Source organism: Ictalurus punctatus, chromosome 23 (assembly GCF_001660625.3).
Source record: "Ictalurus punctatus breed USDA103 chromosome 23, Coco_2.0, whole genome shotgun sequence".
NCBI lineage: Eukaryota > Metazoa > Chordata > Actinopteri > Siluriformes > Ictaluridae > Ictalurus > Ictalurus punctatus.
The window spans coordinates 12,135,869-12,153,608 of NC_030438.2; the positions used below are offsets into that span (position 1 = coordinate 12,135,869).

The 17,740-nt window shown below is 39.8% G+C and overlaps 1 protein-coding gene across 11 annotated transcripts in view; it reads right to left on the reverse strand.

The window, feature by feature from the left end:
* LOC108256205 (intermembrane lipid transfer protein VPS13B) overlaps positions 1–17,740 on the reverse strand; it is a 267,316-nt gene that overhangs the window by 170,200 nt on the left and 79,376 nt on the right. For all 11 annotated transcript variants that reach the window (XR_008393306.1, XR_008393307.1, XM_017452817.3 and 8 more), the window contains 2 exons: positions 12,393–12,518; positions 11,950–12,129 (listed from right to left, as the gene is read on the reverse strand). Coding sequence is in view for 9 of the 11 variants with exons in the window: in XM_017452817.3 (XP_017308306.2) it covers positions 11,950–12,129; positions 12,393–12,518 (306 nt within the window). In the remaining 2 variants the exon portion in view is untranslated. The remainder of the gene's footprint in view (positions 1–11,949; positions 12,130–12,392; positions 12,519–17,740) is intronic.

Consider the following 17,740-nt stretch of genomic DNA (forward strand, 5'->3'; position numbering starts at 1 on the left):
AAAAGCAAGAAAATTTGGTGGAAGATTTGAATACTTTGTTTGTGTTTTTTAAAGCCAGTACACATTTTACTGTTATGAGTTTTTGGAGAGTTTGCTTCCAGCATTTGGAGACAAATGCTGGATCTTTGTTAGCTGAATTAATGCTGGGTCTGTGGTTTGTTTGTACTGCTGATAAAACCTACTAAAGGCAAGAGGCAGGACCTGATTTATGATGACCCAAAGAAATATAATTCACCCTCAGATCAGAGAAATCAACTCTCATAGCATTACCATACATTAACACAGGCAAACAGAAATCAACACTACTAATGCATACATACACACACACTACATTTCATGTCTGCTTCTTATCAAACTGGTCACCAGAGACCTTGCAATTGAAGGGGGAGCTAAGATGTAGCCTTTCTCCTTACCTCCCACTGGGTCTGTGGAGGTATAATATGGCTCTTAAGATGTTATTGTGTGTATATTGATAGAAATTAAGTTTCTGTGTGTGTTGGGGAAGTTGCATTTTTTATTTTTGTTGGGATCACAGTAAAGATTGTTAAAGTGAATACTAGGAATGTCAGACAAGTTGTGTGTGTGTCTGTGCGTGTGTGTGTACATTTGGTGGGAGTCATCTTATGTCTACAGCAGAAAGGTCTATAGTGCCTTACCCCCTCCTCTGTAAGGCACTACAGACCCTTTTTGCTGCCACTCACTCACCTCATTCACTTGTTTATCTATTTGTCACTTTTACATCCCCTCTCTGCTCAGCTTCACCTCCTATATACAGTCATGTGAAAAAATAAGTACACCCCATGGAAATTGTTGCTTTTTTTTTTTTTTTACATATTTGGACAAGCAAACATTTGATCATCTGTGAAACAGTGCCTATTAATGAAGTTGATATACTTTAACAAAACCACCAAGGAAAAACAGCTTTTTCAACCAGTTATTCAATAAAAATATCAATAGATGTTCTTCTGTGGAAAAAGTTAGTACCCCCTTGGCTTCAGAAGCTAGTATTGCCTCCTTTAGCAGAAATAAGTTATTGTAGGAATTTGCATTATTGTCCACCAGTTTCTGACATCGGTTTGCTGGAATTTTTGTCCACCTGACCAAAATGTCTTCGGTCTACAGCCAAAACAGGTTAACTGGACTTGCCATTCCACTAGTTTCGGATGGGACTGTGTACATACAGTATCTCACAAAAGTGAGTACACCCCTCACATTTTTGTAAATATTTGATTATAACTTTTCATGTGACAACACTGAAGAAATTACACTTTGCTACAATGTAAAAGTAGTGAGTGTACAGCTTGTGTAACAGTGTAAATTTGCTGTCCCGTCAAAATAACTCAACACAGCCATTAATGTCTAAACCACTGGCAACAAAAGTGAGTCACCCCTAAGTGAAAATGTCCAAATTGGGCCCAATTAGCCATTTTCCCTCCCCGGTGTCATGTGACTTGTTAGTGTTACAAGGTCTCAGGTGTGAATGGGGAGTAGGTGTGTGAAATTTGGTGTCATTGTTCTCACACTCCCTCATACTGGTCACTGGAAGTTCAACATGGCACCTCATGGCAAAGAACTCTCTGAGGATCTGAAAAAAAAGAATTGTTGATCTACATAAAGATGGCCTAGGCTATAAGAAGATTGCCAAGACCCTGACACTGAGCTGCAACACGGTGGCCAAGACCATACAGCAGTTTAACAGGACAGGTTCCACTCAGAACAGGCCTCGCCATGGTTGACCAAAGAAGTTGAGTGTACGTGCTCAGCGTCATATCCAGAGGTTGTCTTTGGGAAATAGACATATGAGTACTGCCAGTATTGCTGCAGAGGTTGAAGGGGTAGGGGGTCACCCTGTCAGTGCTCAGACCATACGCCGCACACTGCATCAAATTGGTCTGCATGGCTGTCGTCCCAGAAGGAAGCCTCTTCTAAAGATGATGCACAAGAAAGCCCGCAAACAGTTTGCTGAAGACAGGCAGACTAAGGACATGGATTACTGGAACCATGTCCTGTGGTCTGATGAGACCAAGATAAACTTATTTGGTTCAGATGGTGTCAAGCGTGTGTGGCGGCAACCAGGTGAGGAGTACAAAGACAAGTGTGTCTTGCCTACAGTCAAGCATGGTGGTGGGAGTGTCATGGTCTGGGGCTGCATGAGTGCTGCCAGCACTGGGGAGCTACAGTTCATTGAGGGAACCATGAATGCCAACATGTACTGTGACATACTGAGGCAGAGCATGATCAGTATGCAGTATTCCAGCATGATAACGACCACAAACACACCTCCAAGACGACCACTGCCTTGCTAAAGAAACTGAGAGTGAAGGTGATGGACTGGCCAAGCATGTCTCCAGACCTAAACCCTATTGAGCATCTGTGGGGCATCCTCAAACAGAAGGTGGAGGAGCACAAGATCTCTAACATACACCGTGATGTCATCATGGAGGCATGAAAGGGGATTCCAGTGGCAACCTGTGAAGCTCTGGTGAACTCCATGCCCAAGAGGGTTAAGGCAGTGCTGGAAAATAATGGTGGCCACACAAAATATTGACACTTTGGGCCCAATTTGGACATTTTCACTTAGGGGTGTACTCACTTTTGTTGCCAGCGGTTTAGACATTAATGGCTGTGTGTTGAGTTATTTTGAGGGGACAGCAAATTTACACTGTTACACAAGCTCTACATTCACTACTTTACAATGTAGCAAAGTGTCATTTCTTCAGTGTTGTCACATGAAAAGATATAATCAAATATTTACAAAAATGTGAGGGGTGTACTCACTTTTGTGAGATACTGTAAATACATATATATGTATGTATGTATGCATCACGCTGCCTTTTTTCTTTCCTATCTATGCAATCTGCTCTGGCTCCTATTGTCTGTGATGTCATCTGCACTGTCTTATATAATAACACTTGATTAAATAACGCAGAAATATGAATACTACAACCATGAAATATCTATAAATTCTAAATAATTCTTACTTGTTGCTACACTTATTTGCTGCTACACTATACAGAAGCTACAGTCCATGTTCTGAGTATTTACTGTCCTGTGCATTTATTGATCTGTATAGGTTCTTCGTCCTGTCACACACTGTGGTGTATCTGCACTTTATGAAGTCCTGTGTCAATTTCAATTCTTTTATGTCCTTTTCTGAAACTTTATCATTTTAAAATGACTCAAAACACTAAAGGTTCGAAGAACAAAAGGTTCAGTGCATTTACCCCTTGCCATAATGTAAACAATTAAACATTCTGTTAATCTCTTCTGTTCTTTCATGTGGGGGTTTTCACTGCATTTTGCGACAGGACACATACACACACAGCAGTGCTCAACTTTTTGACAGCAAACAAGAGAGCACGGCTGCATCTGAAACCGCGTGCTTACCTGCTACAGTATATAGTAGGCGAAATACACGTATTTCAGCTACTATATAGTGGTCAAGTATGCAGTTCAGACACAGCCCATGGCTTCAAGCAGTCATCTATTTGCACATAACGCATGACAAATAATTAACTGCACTTGAAGCTTTCATAAAATTAAAAATGAAACGCCCAAAACTGTATATGGTACCATAACGAAGATGAACTGTATGTTGATAGGTGAAATTCTGGAGGGAACGTCGGATGGTGTGGCGTGGGAACGTAATGACGTGTGCCGTTAATCGATCTATGTTCTATAACGTGTAAAAAGGGAACATGAAAGGAGTATTCTAAAAGCAACTCATGTAAACACCTTAATCGGAATAGTGTCTTATTCAGAATAAGGTCAATAATTAGATTACTACTGTCCATGTAAATGTTGTTTTATGTGACAAATGATTGTTGAACAAATGATTGTTTTATGACTAAACTCTGCTCTCTCAAAATTATTCCCACTAAAGTATTTCTTCCTCAGTTCATTAGCTGTGCCTCCCCACACTGATCTGCATGGGAGGAGAGAATGAAAGATTATAAGAATGTCTAGCCTTGACTGGGCAGCAGGCAGGCTCCCATCCATCCCACAGTGCATTTTGTTTTTACATCTTCAGTCAACCACGGAGACACTAATTTGTTCAGCTACCAGCACAGAAAACTACCTTTTGGGTGCTGAGTTCATCTTAACTGCAGTTATCTGTTACCATGAATCAGTAACTCAAAACTGTAATGAGGATTAACAGTAGTGATCTTCCCTGATGCAAAGGGAACACAGAGAAATGTACACTTAAAAGCTTACAAACAGGGAGAAAATATACTCTATGCAACAATATTATCACACTCAGATCATCTAACAAAAAAAGATATGGATGTGTTGCTCCACTAAATAATTCTTTATGAAGCCTTCAGCCTCTATACCCTACTATACTGAGAAATACACACTCCTGCATGCAATCAATCATGGACTTGGAGCTTTATTTTCAGTCACAGTTACACTTACAGTCCCCTCTGAAAGTAGTGGAACAGAAAGGCAAATTCTATTGTTTTTGCTATACACTGAAGACATTTGGGTTTGAGATCAAAAGACGAATACGAGATGACGGCTCAGAATTTCAGTTTTCATTTCCTTATATCTACATTTTGATGTGTTAAATAATTTAGAACATGACTCCTTTTGTTTGAACCCACCTATTTTTCAAGTGATCAAATATATTGGAACACATGACTGACAAGTGTTTCCTGTTGCCCAGGTGTGCCCCGTTGGACTGACTGCTGAAACAATTAATAGCTCCGACTATCTATTTTTAGTTTGAAACACGAAGAGTGTATTTGTTGTTAAAAAGAATAAACAAACATGAAGACCAAAGAGCTGTCTATGGGAGAAAAGCAAGCACATTTAGAAGCTGAGAAAAGAAGGAAAATCTATCAAAGCCATTGCATAAGCATTGGGCATAACCAATACAACAATTTGGAATGTACTGAAAAGAAAGAAAACACTGATGTGCTAACAATAAGACATCAAGCTTAACCTCTACCAAAGTGATAGAAAGGCCGAAGTGTGGAGAAAGAAAGGGTCTGCTTATGATCCAAAATATATGACTGCATCAGTCAAGTCCAGTGGTGGTCTTGTTATGGACTGGGCTTGCATGGCTGCTTCTGGAATGGGCTCACTAATCATTATTGATGATGTAACACATGATGGTAGCAGCAGAATGAATTGAATGAATGAAAAATTCTGTCTGCCAATTTACAGTTTTTAAATTAAGATGCAGCCAATCTTTTGGAGGAACTTCATCATGCAGTAGTACAATGACCCAAAACACACTGCCAACACAACAAAGGACTTCATCGGGGGGAAAAGTGGAAGTTTTTATACTGGCCAATTAAATTACCAGACATTAACTCAACTGTGCATGCATTTTGCCTCCTGAAGAGGAGACTGAAGGGGAAAAACCTCCCAAAAAACAGCAATGAAAGAAGCCTCAAGGTATGATAACCGTTTCAGAAAATATCACGGTTTCATGGTATAACATGGTATATTCATCAAAAACTAATCATGTGATTGGATATCCAGTGCATATGGCTAACTTTCTCTGGTAACTAGGGCATGATGGGTCACTGAACTGCACTAACCAGTGGACCAATCTAGTTGCACAGCATCTCAAATGTTTTTGGCATTCTGAAAAGCCTGAGCCAAAGTCTGTAATCGAAATTATTTTGTATAATTACCTCCCAGAGATGTCTCACGATTCCGTTCCCAAATATCAGGCATCCGCCTCCGATCGCAAGAGAACATGCAGTCTGTGTTACCGTTTTGTCTGTGCTACCGTTTTGTCTGTGCGTTCTGAAGTACAAGTAATGTATGGCTACTGTGTGTGTGTGTGTGTGTGTGTGTGTGTGTGTGTGTGTATTTGGAAGTCAAAGGTTACCGAACGGACCGACAAACAAGACAGATGTAGCCAGATGCTGGGATGTGATAAATGATTTCGATGGTGCATTTTATGGTCGACATTTAAACCTTAACATGTTTTTTCATTAGGGACTAAAGTTATATAAAGGACATATCTTCTATGATGAGAGAGTATTTTATTTTTGCAGGGCTTTAAAAAGAGCTGCTCTGAATACGAATAGGAAAGTTCGTATTAACTCACCAGAGAGAAACAGTACAATGATCACAGACAGTGAACCTGTTAAAAAAATAAATGCTAAACCCTACAGTCTAAGAGAAAAGCTCCTAGAAATGTACAAATGATTACACAAGCAAATCATTATTGTGAAAGCTATAAGCAGCGAAATCAGCCTCCCCCATGGCAGGGCTCATGCTTTAGAAGAGTTACAAAGCTGATCCAGAAGAACCTCTTGACACGCTTTGGTTCTAATGTAAGCTCCCAATGAAAGCTGGCAACAGTGATCTTCAGCTTGCTAGAAGAATGATGAGGTTTCAAAACACTCTTCTCTGCTTCTCACAAAATCACCTAACAGACCATCATTTGAACTAACCAAACATTAACTTTGTCGTCTCAGCCTCTGGTAAGAGTTGTGGGACATGCTTGATTTCAGACACGGTGACCCATGTCCCCACTGTTATTTTGCCCTCAGCTCTGTGGAGACCTATTCTCAGCAAAAAAGGATGTCTGACCAGACTTAAAAAAATTATTCTTGCCATTAAGTACATTGTGAGTTCAAAATATAAATGCAGAGAAAAGAAGTCTGGCCAAATCATGAGAGAAAAACATCCTGTATGTGGAAGTTCCTACATATTAATGTGTTTCTAAGAAAATAAGGAAGGAGCAATAAACACCTGTTGCTGTCAAAAAATGCTACAGAGCTACAGCACTCCACCTGAGCTGAAGACCAAGAAAAAGCTCACTTAAAGCTGGTTTCTTTTCCTTTTTAAACATGCATCTGAAAGGCTGCAAGCTTTCTGACAGCTGAACAAGTGAACATGACATTCCTGGGCAGAGAACAAAGTGGGGCTAAAACACAAACACACACCTTACTGGCCAAGTCAGTGGCAGCTTGGTGAGAATTGGAATCTTCCAAAGAGTTGGAAAATTGACTAGCATCATTGACTTGTTTGCTAGCTGCAGAAAAGAATATGTTCAATTCAGCAGGTAAGTGATATTAAGTTAGCATAAAGACAGCACTGATGAAAGGAGGATAGCCTTGAAGAGCTTTTGGTGAAGAGGTGTCTCACAAGTAGGCACAAACACATGAACACATACCCACGCACACATGCATTCACACACAAGGATAGGGTTTCATGTTGGCTTAGCTGTGGGGGAGAATGGGGCTCTTGGGTCTCCTTGGGGATGAAGGGACTGTGTGCAGCACTTCAAAGACAACCAGAAACCTGCTACACCTGCTTCCATTAGGCTCTAGCCTGCTAGTTAGAGACCACCTGGAGCAAAGTGTGTGGAAATAAAGAGACTGTGGAACTTGGGCACTTTAGCAGACTTTGGAGCTCTATTTCAAGCTAAAATGACACCTCAGGCATTGCAACAGAGCCCATTATGTTTCATTCGATCAATTTCAAAGTTCCCAGGTCAGAGACTTTGTTTATTCAATCAATCAAATTTTTTGGAGAACCAGACCACGGGAGCCCAGCCACCATTGCCACACTTGGCGCACTCTCCAGGGCTTGCCCTCTCACCTCACCCTTCACTGTAAACTACCACTACTAGTGCTACTGTAGTTTGAGGCCGTTATGGCAACACCAGATGAACCTTATCCGACCGGTGTGTGTGTGTGTGGGGTATATAATAGAGAACGGACACGGTCCATGAGAAATGTCAAACAGCAAAACATGTTGGCACCTAACAGAGACTGAACATACATTTTCTAATTTTTTTTTTTTTTTTTTTTTTTTAAACCCACTGCCCCATCTTGTTACCCCTTTCTCTTATCTCAAACCATCTCCTCTCACGTAGCATTGTTAACTCTTTCTCATCCTCTTCTGGCCATCTTCTTCCCTTTACCTACCCCAGGACCAACACTATATTCCTTTAAACAGGGACTTAAGAGGCTTAAGACGTTTAGAGACAAAATAGGTCTCGTTTTTCTATAGACTATAAGCAACAAATCATTGTTAATGTCCTCCTCCTAAATCATAGACATAAATCATAGTCTTGCAGCTGCTGCTGCATCCAGGAGTGCAAATGTCCTTGTCTTGCTCTCCTCCCCTTTTCTATAATTATAAACTCACCCTTGGAAACTCCCAACTTCCTTTTATACAAGGTCTAGAGAACACCTGCAGGTCAGGACAGCAATGCTGAGTTGACTGAGTTTGCCCCAAAGCCTGTCTTAGACATTTATTTAATGACTACACCATTGTTGAGTATGTAAAAAGAGCATTTTAGATTTTAGACATTTAAATTTTGGAGAAAAATGTTTATTGTTTGAATTTGGAGTTTAAATTAAATGAGCTTTAATTTGAGGGAATTTACATCCAAGTCAGGTGAACAATGTAGGAATTTCAAGTGTGGCATTTACATTTGGAATCTGTTGCTGTTAACAAATTTAAAAGTAAATAAAGTACATATTTTTAAAGTATTTAAATATATTTTCTATACCTTTTATTCAATAATGCATGTCTTTTTAAATGAATACAGATGATATGCTAAACAAAAAAGGTCGCTGTTTAAATGTAGGTTTGCAAAACCGGTTTTTTATTATTATTTATTAATTTGCAGTCATTAACTGCAAATGACTTGCATCCAAATATTAACAATAATCCTAATATTTATGATTGTTAGTTTGTCCAATTAAAAATTCCAAAACACACCACTTACCATCGGAAACATGTCAGACATGACTGTAGTCTATTTCACTTAGTTTTCACACAGTTTTTGTGGGGCTTTCATTTTAAGTGTTCATGCATTTCACAGCTGCACAGCTTTTATTTTGCCAATCCACATTATAAACAGAGTTTTAATCATTTTAGTTTTATAATAACTTTTCTTATTGTAATTAACTTTAATTATAAACAGATCGACTACTGACTAAACATTAAGTGCATCTGCCCTGATGTTCAAAAAAAATAACTGTGCTGCTTGAAATCTGTGTTAAACTCGACTGTGTTCCAGCCTCCAGCTCCTTGGTTGGGTCAACAGGAGATTGGGGAGGGCACAATTTCCATTTTCTAAGAAAACATGCATGTTGTTTCAAGGTAATTCAACATAATCATTTGTATAACACTTTGAGGTTGAGCCCAGGAGAAAACAGGTGCATCCCAAAAAATTAGAATATCGTGGAAAAGAAAACATTTTTCCATAATTTGATTCAAAAAGTATATTCTAAATTCATTACACAAAATGAAATATTTCAAGCTTTTTTTTTGTTTTAATCTTAATGATTACAGCTTACAGCTCATGGAAATCAAAAATCCAGTATCTCAAAATATTAGAATAAAGAATTTATAATACAGAAATATCGAACCTTCTGAAAAGTATGTTAATTTATGCACTCAATACTCAGTCAGGGCTCCTTTTGCACGAATTACTGCATCAATGTGTCGTGGCATGGAAGCAATCAGCCTGTGGAACTGCTGAGGTATTATGGAAGTCAGGTTGCTTTGATAGCGGCCTTCAGCTCGTCTGTATTGTTGGGTCTGTTGTCTCTCATTTTCCTCTTGACAATACCAGGTTAAGCGAGTTGGCTGGCCAGTCAAGCACAGTAACACCATGGTCAGCAAACCATGATTGTGGTTGTGAACCAGACCGAGAGATTAAAGGATCAGGAAACCTTTGCAGGAGTTAATTAGCCGATTAGAGCGTTTCTCAGATCGACATATCTGTATCATAAATTCTTTATTAATAATATATTTACTAATTCTAAATTCTAATATTTTGAGATACTGGATTTTTGATTTCCATGAGCTGTAAACCATAATCAAGAATAAAACAAAACAATATTTGAAATACTTGAAATATTTCACTTTGTGTGTAATGAATATAGAATATATGAAAGTTCCACTTTTTGAATTAAATTACGGAGAAAAATTAACTTCCCCAATATTCTAATTTTTTGAGATGCACCTGTATATGGAAAAATTGGATCAGAAAATTGGGGCTCCAAAAACGTCTGGCTTCTTTGGAAATACTCCTTTAAAAAAAAAAAAAAAACATAGGGTAGTGGATAATGAAATAGGTTTATTATAACAGAAAATGTTCTATTACAGGGGGGTACGGTGGATTAGTGGTTAGCACTCTTGCCTCGCACCTCCAGGGTTGAGTGTTTGAATCCTGCCTCTGCCCTGTGTGTGGAGATTGCATGTTCTCCCCGTGCTTTAGGGGTTTCCTCCGGGTACTCCGGTTTCCTGAGTACTCCGGCTGACTGGCATTCTGTAGTGTGTGAGCATGCGTGGGATTGTGTCTTGCGTTGGGTTGGCACCCCGTCCAGGGAGTCCCCTGCTTTGTCCCCAGAGTTCCTTCGGATAGGCTCCAGGCATCCCCGCAACCATGCGCAAGATAAGCAGTACGCAACATGGATGGATGGATGGATGGATGGATGTTTTATTACAAGTTGGTTGAGAATTTTGTGCTTTTATGACAAATAACTAAAGCGTTTGGTCAAATACAAACAGTGACAGACAGTGAGGTTGTAGTTTTAGTTTTGGACTGCTCTCTTCCGTGTATTATTCATAAATATGGTATTAGCTTCCTTTGCTATGCTAGGCACACAGGTATATGTTTCAGCAAAGCCAGATTACAAGCACCAGCTTAATAGAATGAATGCTGATTAACATCCTCCTATTTAATTAAGCCAAGTCACAAGACCTTAGTGTGATTGCTTCCAGTCTCTCATTAGAATCCAATTTATCTCTCATGTGATCATTTAGGTTTGTTGGTACTGTATTTCCCAGGTTGCCCTCATATCTGTACATATACTCCTGCTGCCTGATGTGACGCCAGTGCTATATTGTGACACACTTCTATTGCTGTGGCTCCTAAATTGATTGGAGAGACTGGTTTTCCACGTTCAGGCAACCAAAAGAAACCAAAAGTTTTGACAAAAATGAAGATTCTGAGAGGAATATCTGGCAAGCTAAAGTACCTTGGACAAGGTGTGATGAGAAGTCAAGAGCGTGAGAACTAAGGGGAGATGTTGATGAGGGTTATATGGTTGTCATCACCCCCTACATCACCACTTCATCAGCGGCGTTTGATAGCTGAGGCAGTATTGAAAGTAGCTCTATGTAGCAAATAAGCGACAAAGGAAAAGTGAAGAATGTCTACAATAATACCTGCAGAGCACAGAGCAAGGATTTCTTGGGAGCATCTGCTCCCAGCAACCTTACTATATTATATGTTTTTTTTTCCGGTTCAGCTCTCAATATCTCATCAATGCAGCCTTCTGCCTTTCTAAGCCACAATGGGCTTAAACAGCACACAGGGTCAATCACCAAACAAAAATGCTGTTCCTATGTAGCTTAGTCCTGATATCCACAAATACAACAAGCCATTACATATCCTCAGCATGCACAATGCATACTGTAGAATCTACATAAAGTGCTCCTGGCTGCATATTACTGGTTTCTCCATTCAATCCCCTGTGCATCTTTAAAAAGCAGAGAGAATGTGAAATACAGTGAGAGTAAGTACAGTCTGATGACCTAGGGGCCTATAATGTTGGTGTCCAATTCCTGTGAGCTATAATAAATCTGTCTTCAGTACCCTCTCACATTCCCTAAGATACCGCATCTCTGATATCAGCTTGGGACATTAAAGCAGTACACTGACATTACTGTGAATGAGAGATTGGACAGCACTGTTGATGTGTCTCTGTATGTGAGTGTGTGTGTGTGTGTGTGTGTGTGTATGTATGTATGTATGTATGTATGTATGTATGTATGTATATGCACATGCACAAGAGAGCAAATTACTGAGTGTGTGTGCATGTATGATAGAGAGAGAGAGACAGCGAGAGAGAGAGAGACAGCGAGAGAGAAAGAGAGAGAAAGAGAGAGAGAGGATTACAGAAAACTGATCCATCTGTTATCTGAAAGTGACAGATAGAAAGTTTATGTACCCACCAGAGTTATGCCAGTCTCCGGTGGGCTGAGGGATCTGTAGCGAGAAAGTGAGCAGGTCTGGAGCTAGAAGAGACTGTGGACGGCGGTTCTCACACAGCCAATGTCTACTGTATAGCTCTCGCGTGTCAGCCGGGCCCTGCAGCACAACCACCAGCTGCTCCTTCTGCCGCTCACCCATACCTGCAGCACAACACACTGTACTTCAGAAACACATAATTGCAGCACAGCATTAACTTATCACATACACACTTTACAACTGCATGAAAGAAAAATAATCTCGATCAATGAAAAATTCCAAAGGAACCAACAAACTGTGCCAACAGACACAAGAGAAGGAGGCCAGAGAGAGAAATAATAAATAATAATAGAACGGAAGTGGTAGCAGAGTGCTTGAGAGTGATATGGATTAGCAACAAACTATAACAGTTTTCAGCTGTACTCACCGTGGGTCCTGGAACACACTGTGACTGCTCCCAACATTCCTGAAGCACACCATAGCAAGGCCTTCTGGCACACCTTTAGCTCCACACTCTGTACTGATACCTCCAAAGTGGGAGCACATTTCACACCTACACACACACACACACACACACACACACACACACACTTTATTTACATACGCCACTGAAAAACACCATAAGCTATCTAAAACAAGTCAACATATTACCCCTGTCACTTGATATATGAAAAAGTCTCTGAGTAAATGCATGTAATTTATGACATACACTACATGGCCAAAAGTATGTGAACACCTGACCACCACGGTATTAAAGGGGTATACACAAAACACAACAAACCTGAAGCTCTACAACAAAAACAACAAAGTCATCAATCCTAACACTTTGCTATGAGCTGTGGAGTTTAATCTACACATAGCATATAAAATGGTGTCTTACATTTTATTACATTACTAATTGGTTAATTTAATTGATTTAACTGTGAAGTGACTGCATGCTGTGCTAGCAGGAGAATCATATGACAGCTTTACACTCCACTCTATTTTGATTGTTTCTGTCAGGTTCACATACCTACATGTTTCTGATTCTGAAAAGCACTTATGTCATCGACGCAAGCTAATTAATTCACCTAGTAAAAGTGATGTGTGGTGAAGCAGGCTGTTGAATTAGTGTACACTATAGTGAGCACATTTTATTTAAATATACATACCAAATAAAAATTTTGCTTTGTGAAAATCAATATTAAGTAGGGTTTTTTTTCCCCCCTGGTCTCTGGTTGTTGAATTTGAGAAGAAAAATCTTACTGGCCACTGAGCAACTATGAATAAAAACTAAATAGTCTGCACATAAAATTTTCTTGTCCCAGGAACAAGGGTGATTTTTCCATACTACTGTATGTAGAGACATACAGAAAGATTTTCATGGTTGCAGTTCAAAACTACAGCAAATCAGTTAAGCCTTCTAATAGACATTTTATTCATAAAGCACAGTGCTCAACCTCCCTGCTATAACAGCCTCCACTCTTATGGGAAGCCCATTTAGCCTCAAGAGCATTTGTGCAGTCAGGGACTGATGTTGGGCAAGGAGGACTGGTGCTAAGCTATTATTCCAATTAATCCAAGATGGTGTTCAGTGGGGTTGAGGTCAGGGCTCTGTGCTGGCCACTCAACTTCCTCGACACAAACCTTGGTAAAACATGTCTTTATGGACCTTGCGTTGCCCCTAAGGGAAGGGGAAAGGGAAATCTTGATGCTACAGCATACAAAGACATGCCAGACAATTGTGTGTTTCCAACTTTGTGGCAACAGTTTGAGGAAGCCCTACATATAGGTGTTATGGTAGTGTGGCCACATACTTTTGGCCATACAGTGTGCACTCACACTTAAGTGCATGGTTCAAAGCTCTATTATTCTGGTGTTCCAACAGTGACTTACTTGAAAATTCAGAAGACATGCTTCATGTCCTGATCACTAGAGCCCATGAAACTGCCTTTAAACATGATTCAATATAGGCCAAATTAAACCAATTAATGCATTCACTTAAGCAAGAACTCATACACCTTAAACACACATTTAAACCACAAGCCAGTCTGATTTACTGCAGTTTGTCACTCTGTGTGTGCAGCTACTTCCACTGATCAGAATGTTTCAAGAAAACACACAGATGATTAAAACAAAAAAGTAAAAAAGAGAAAGGTAGGAAATCAAGTGAGGTGGAGTGCCTCTATGTCTGTGGGTTAAAATTCTGGGGTCGTATGATGGGCCAGTGCTAGCTCTGTGTTGAAAGCTGACGCCAAATAGCTAGAGGAATGATGCTTAAATGATACACATCAATTCTTCCCTCTCAGGCACCATTTCCATCAAACCCCACGAGGGGTAGAATGTTACAGTGAGTTGGCAACTCAGCCGGAACTACTTACATCACCTGTTCCATTCCACCCACAGGCCCTCGCTGCCTGATACACAGCATTTAATTTCCTCACGCAAATGCACTGGGAAGAGAGAGGGAGAGAGGGGAACACAGCAGAACCTGGTAGACAGAACTCTATAGTCCTCCATTTGACCTCCACTTCATCGCTCTCAACAAATCCAATGTCACTCTCAAAAGGTGGAGGAAAAGATGGAGGTGCATTTCTTCTTTTCTCACTTAGTTACTTTCTTTAGCCTCATAGGGCTCTAAGATAGGTTCATTTAACAACTAAGGAAGAACTGATGGATGTGTGTGTGTGTGTGTGTACACACATCAGGGCAGGTGCAGCTGTGCCTAAAAAAAACATACAGCTGGGTATCGAGGGGATAAAAAAAAAAAAAAAAATCAGAACAGTTGGTCGGTAGACTCAAACAGCTGGCTCAGTCATCTTAGTCACATAAGCACGCTCACACTCACAAGCCATGTCAAGCCATGAGAACAAGTACTTCAAGTACTATGCACAGCACATGTGTGATCTGGTGTACATGCATAGGACACATGCAGTAACGTTACTACCACTTGGCATTTCTGGGAATGCAAGCATGAGAACACTGCATTTTTTTTTTGCTCACATTGTGTTTAGTTTGCCACATGCTGTTACAAATAGTTCTGGTCAGAAATGGTGAGAAAATACCTACAGATGGTAAGAAAATGTGTGTGTGCTTAGATATAAGCTACAGTTTTTGAGTCAGAAATTAGATAAGAGAGGAAAAGCTATAAAGTTCTTAAAGGGAACCCCGACTATCAAGACTCGTATGGCTTATTTGATTAACGCTGACATCCGCTATATAAATTTGATATACAAAAACACTTCAGATGTCAGTTTTTAAAAATAAATTTTAAATCCTTTCACTCGTAGGCTTCCATTGCTGTTTATGTTGCAATGCATTCTGAGTAGGGACATCAAATGGTTGCAACGGTCTTTATTCTCCAGCGACCCTAAAGAGATATAAACATGTCTTCAGTTCAGCCTTTTCAATTTGAAACCGAGCGCAACATAAGCCAACATAGAAGACATTACTCAAAATGAAGACGATCAGAGAGGTGAGGAGGCGAGAGTGGGGCAAAATCTGTGCAGCAACTGCATGTCTATGCAGTTAGGCCCAACTGAGAGCGTTTGTTGTAAAGAGCTTCACTTTCTGTCAGCAGCTGTTCAAGGTAACCATATGGATTAAACTATCGTTTTATAATAAAACAATCTAATATCAATAATTTTAAAGATTATCAGCCATTACCATCGTATCCTGTTAAAATTCCGACGGCCTGCCAGCACCAAGTTATGAGCAAATCTATGCAATCTACACAGCTGATGATGGAACATAGGTGTTCCTATGGATATACCTTTGGAAAGCTAAGATTCTTGTGATTCGACTGATATAAACCGTTTCAAAATACAATCACAACAGCAGCTACAATCAACGTCTCTGTCAGACCACCAACATACAAACAAACGCGTTTTAGGCTAATTTTCTTATATTCTTATATGAACAAAATATTCTTTTCATTCTTTTCTTTTCTTCAGCATGTCAGGAAGCTGGGGTCAGAGCGCAGGGTCAGCCATGATACGGCGCCCCTGGAGCAGAGAGGCCCCTTGCTCAAGGGGCCAACAGTGGCAGCTTGGCTGTGCTGGGGCTTGAACCAACGACCTTCCAATCAGTAATCCAGAGCCTTAACCACTAAGCCACCACTGCCACTGCTAAGGTATAGACGTTATGAAGGCTCAATAATGATAATGTTCACTCTTCCAAAAATTCTGTAATGATTCTTCTACTTAACAGCAAACCTCTGATCGTTTTGTAGCAATAATTAAACCATCCTGTGTTCAGTTTCAGTTTCATTCTAACTAAAGTACCAGCTGCTTGGCATATGCAAAAGGGCAAGGTTAGGCTAACATTAACATGATTAACACAGCAGTAATGTAATAGAAACAAGAAAGAAGAACTGGACAAACTCCTTCCCTGCAATTGGACATTAATTACCCTGCAAGTTTGGTGGCATTCTAGCAACTTTTTGAGTCATTAAAAAAAAAAAAAAAAGTACTGCATGATAATGTATCTGCCATTGCTCCTTAATATCTCTCCTTTAGAAGGCTGTTTATAGAAAATAATGATACAATTTTGTCCAGTGGACGACAGCGCAAGTCAAACCTACAAAGCAACTACACAATTATATGAAACACCTCCAGAACTGAGGCAATATAGGGGAAAGTGGAAAGCTGGAAGAGTTTAACATCCACATAAAGGCTTTCTTCTAGGGAGGTCTGCCATATGGACAGTGTCACAGGAGCTTGGAAGCACTTCAGTGGAAACTCTTCACAACAGTTGGCACAAATGAGTGAGGCCTAACAGGGTAGCAACACCACAAACACACTCACCAGTTTGCAACTAATAAGAGTTAGCAAGCCCTGCACAATTTATAAAAGACCAGCTTTAACCCTGAACAGCATAAACATCTAAAATAAGAGAAGCATATGTAAAATGATCACATGTGATAAAGACTAATATATTCATAGCAACCTTTCAATCACAGAAAAATATATGACAGTAAGTCAAATAAAAACCAGAAGAACATTTTCTAGAGGACACTGAAACAATGCATTGAATGACTTTCTGGTTTTATATAGTTGGATCCATGTCGGATTGTCCATAGGGGCAGGGTGTGCAGATCCCCACCGTATATCGGCCATTAAAAAAATATTAATCATCATAAAGTCCTCATTCACAATACATTTCAAGCCCATTTTAAACTGTCTTATAGCAAATCCTTTTAATTCAACTTGATAAAGTGCAGACAGCGCATGTGTATGTACAGAACCATTTCTATTACAACACATATTGCAAATATTGGGAGAGGGAAAGGGGGATTAGGGAGTGGATAATGTCTGTACATCAGAAATGTGAATGAGAAAAAGAAAAATAAAGATGTCATTTTTTATCAAGGTCACTCTAAAAGCACTCAAAATGAGATCCTAGACTGTACAGATAACTATGTTGTCAGGGCTGAACTTCCAATCACAGGATTCCTCTAAAGATTCACTAGATAGTAGCCTAAAGCAGTCAATTGTGACAGCCTCTCCACTTCATTTGTATGAGGCCATGTCGTTATTAATGCCATCCTGCCAAATCACAACCTATGGCCACGAGCTGCTGAGGTGGACCGAAAGATTAAATGCATTTTGGATTGCTTTTCCGACCCTGAAAGCTTCGGGTCACATGCTGAAAACTTTAAATGTCTCAAACCATGGATATTTGTTTCATGGTTATTATAGTTTTCTGCAGAGTAATAGGCTTTACTGTGGTCACTGAACAGTAAATTGACAGAGAATATGAACTGGTCTGCTCCAATCTATTGTTACAGAATCCATC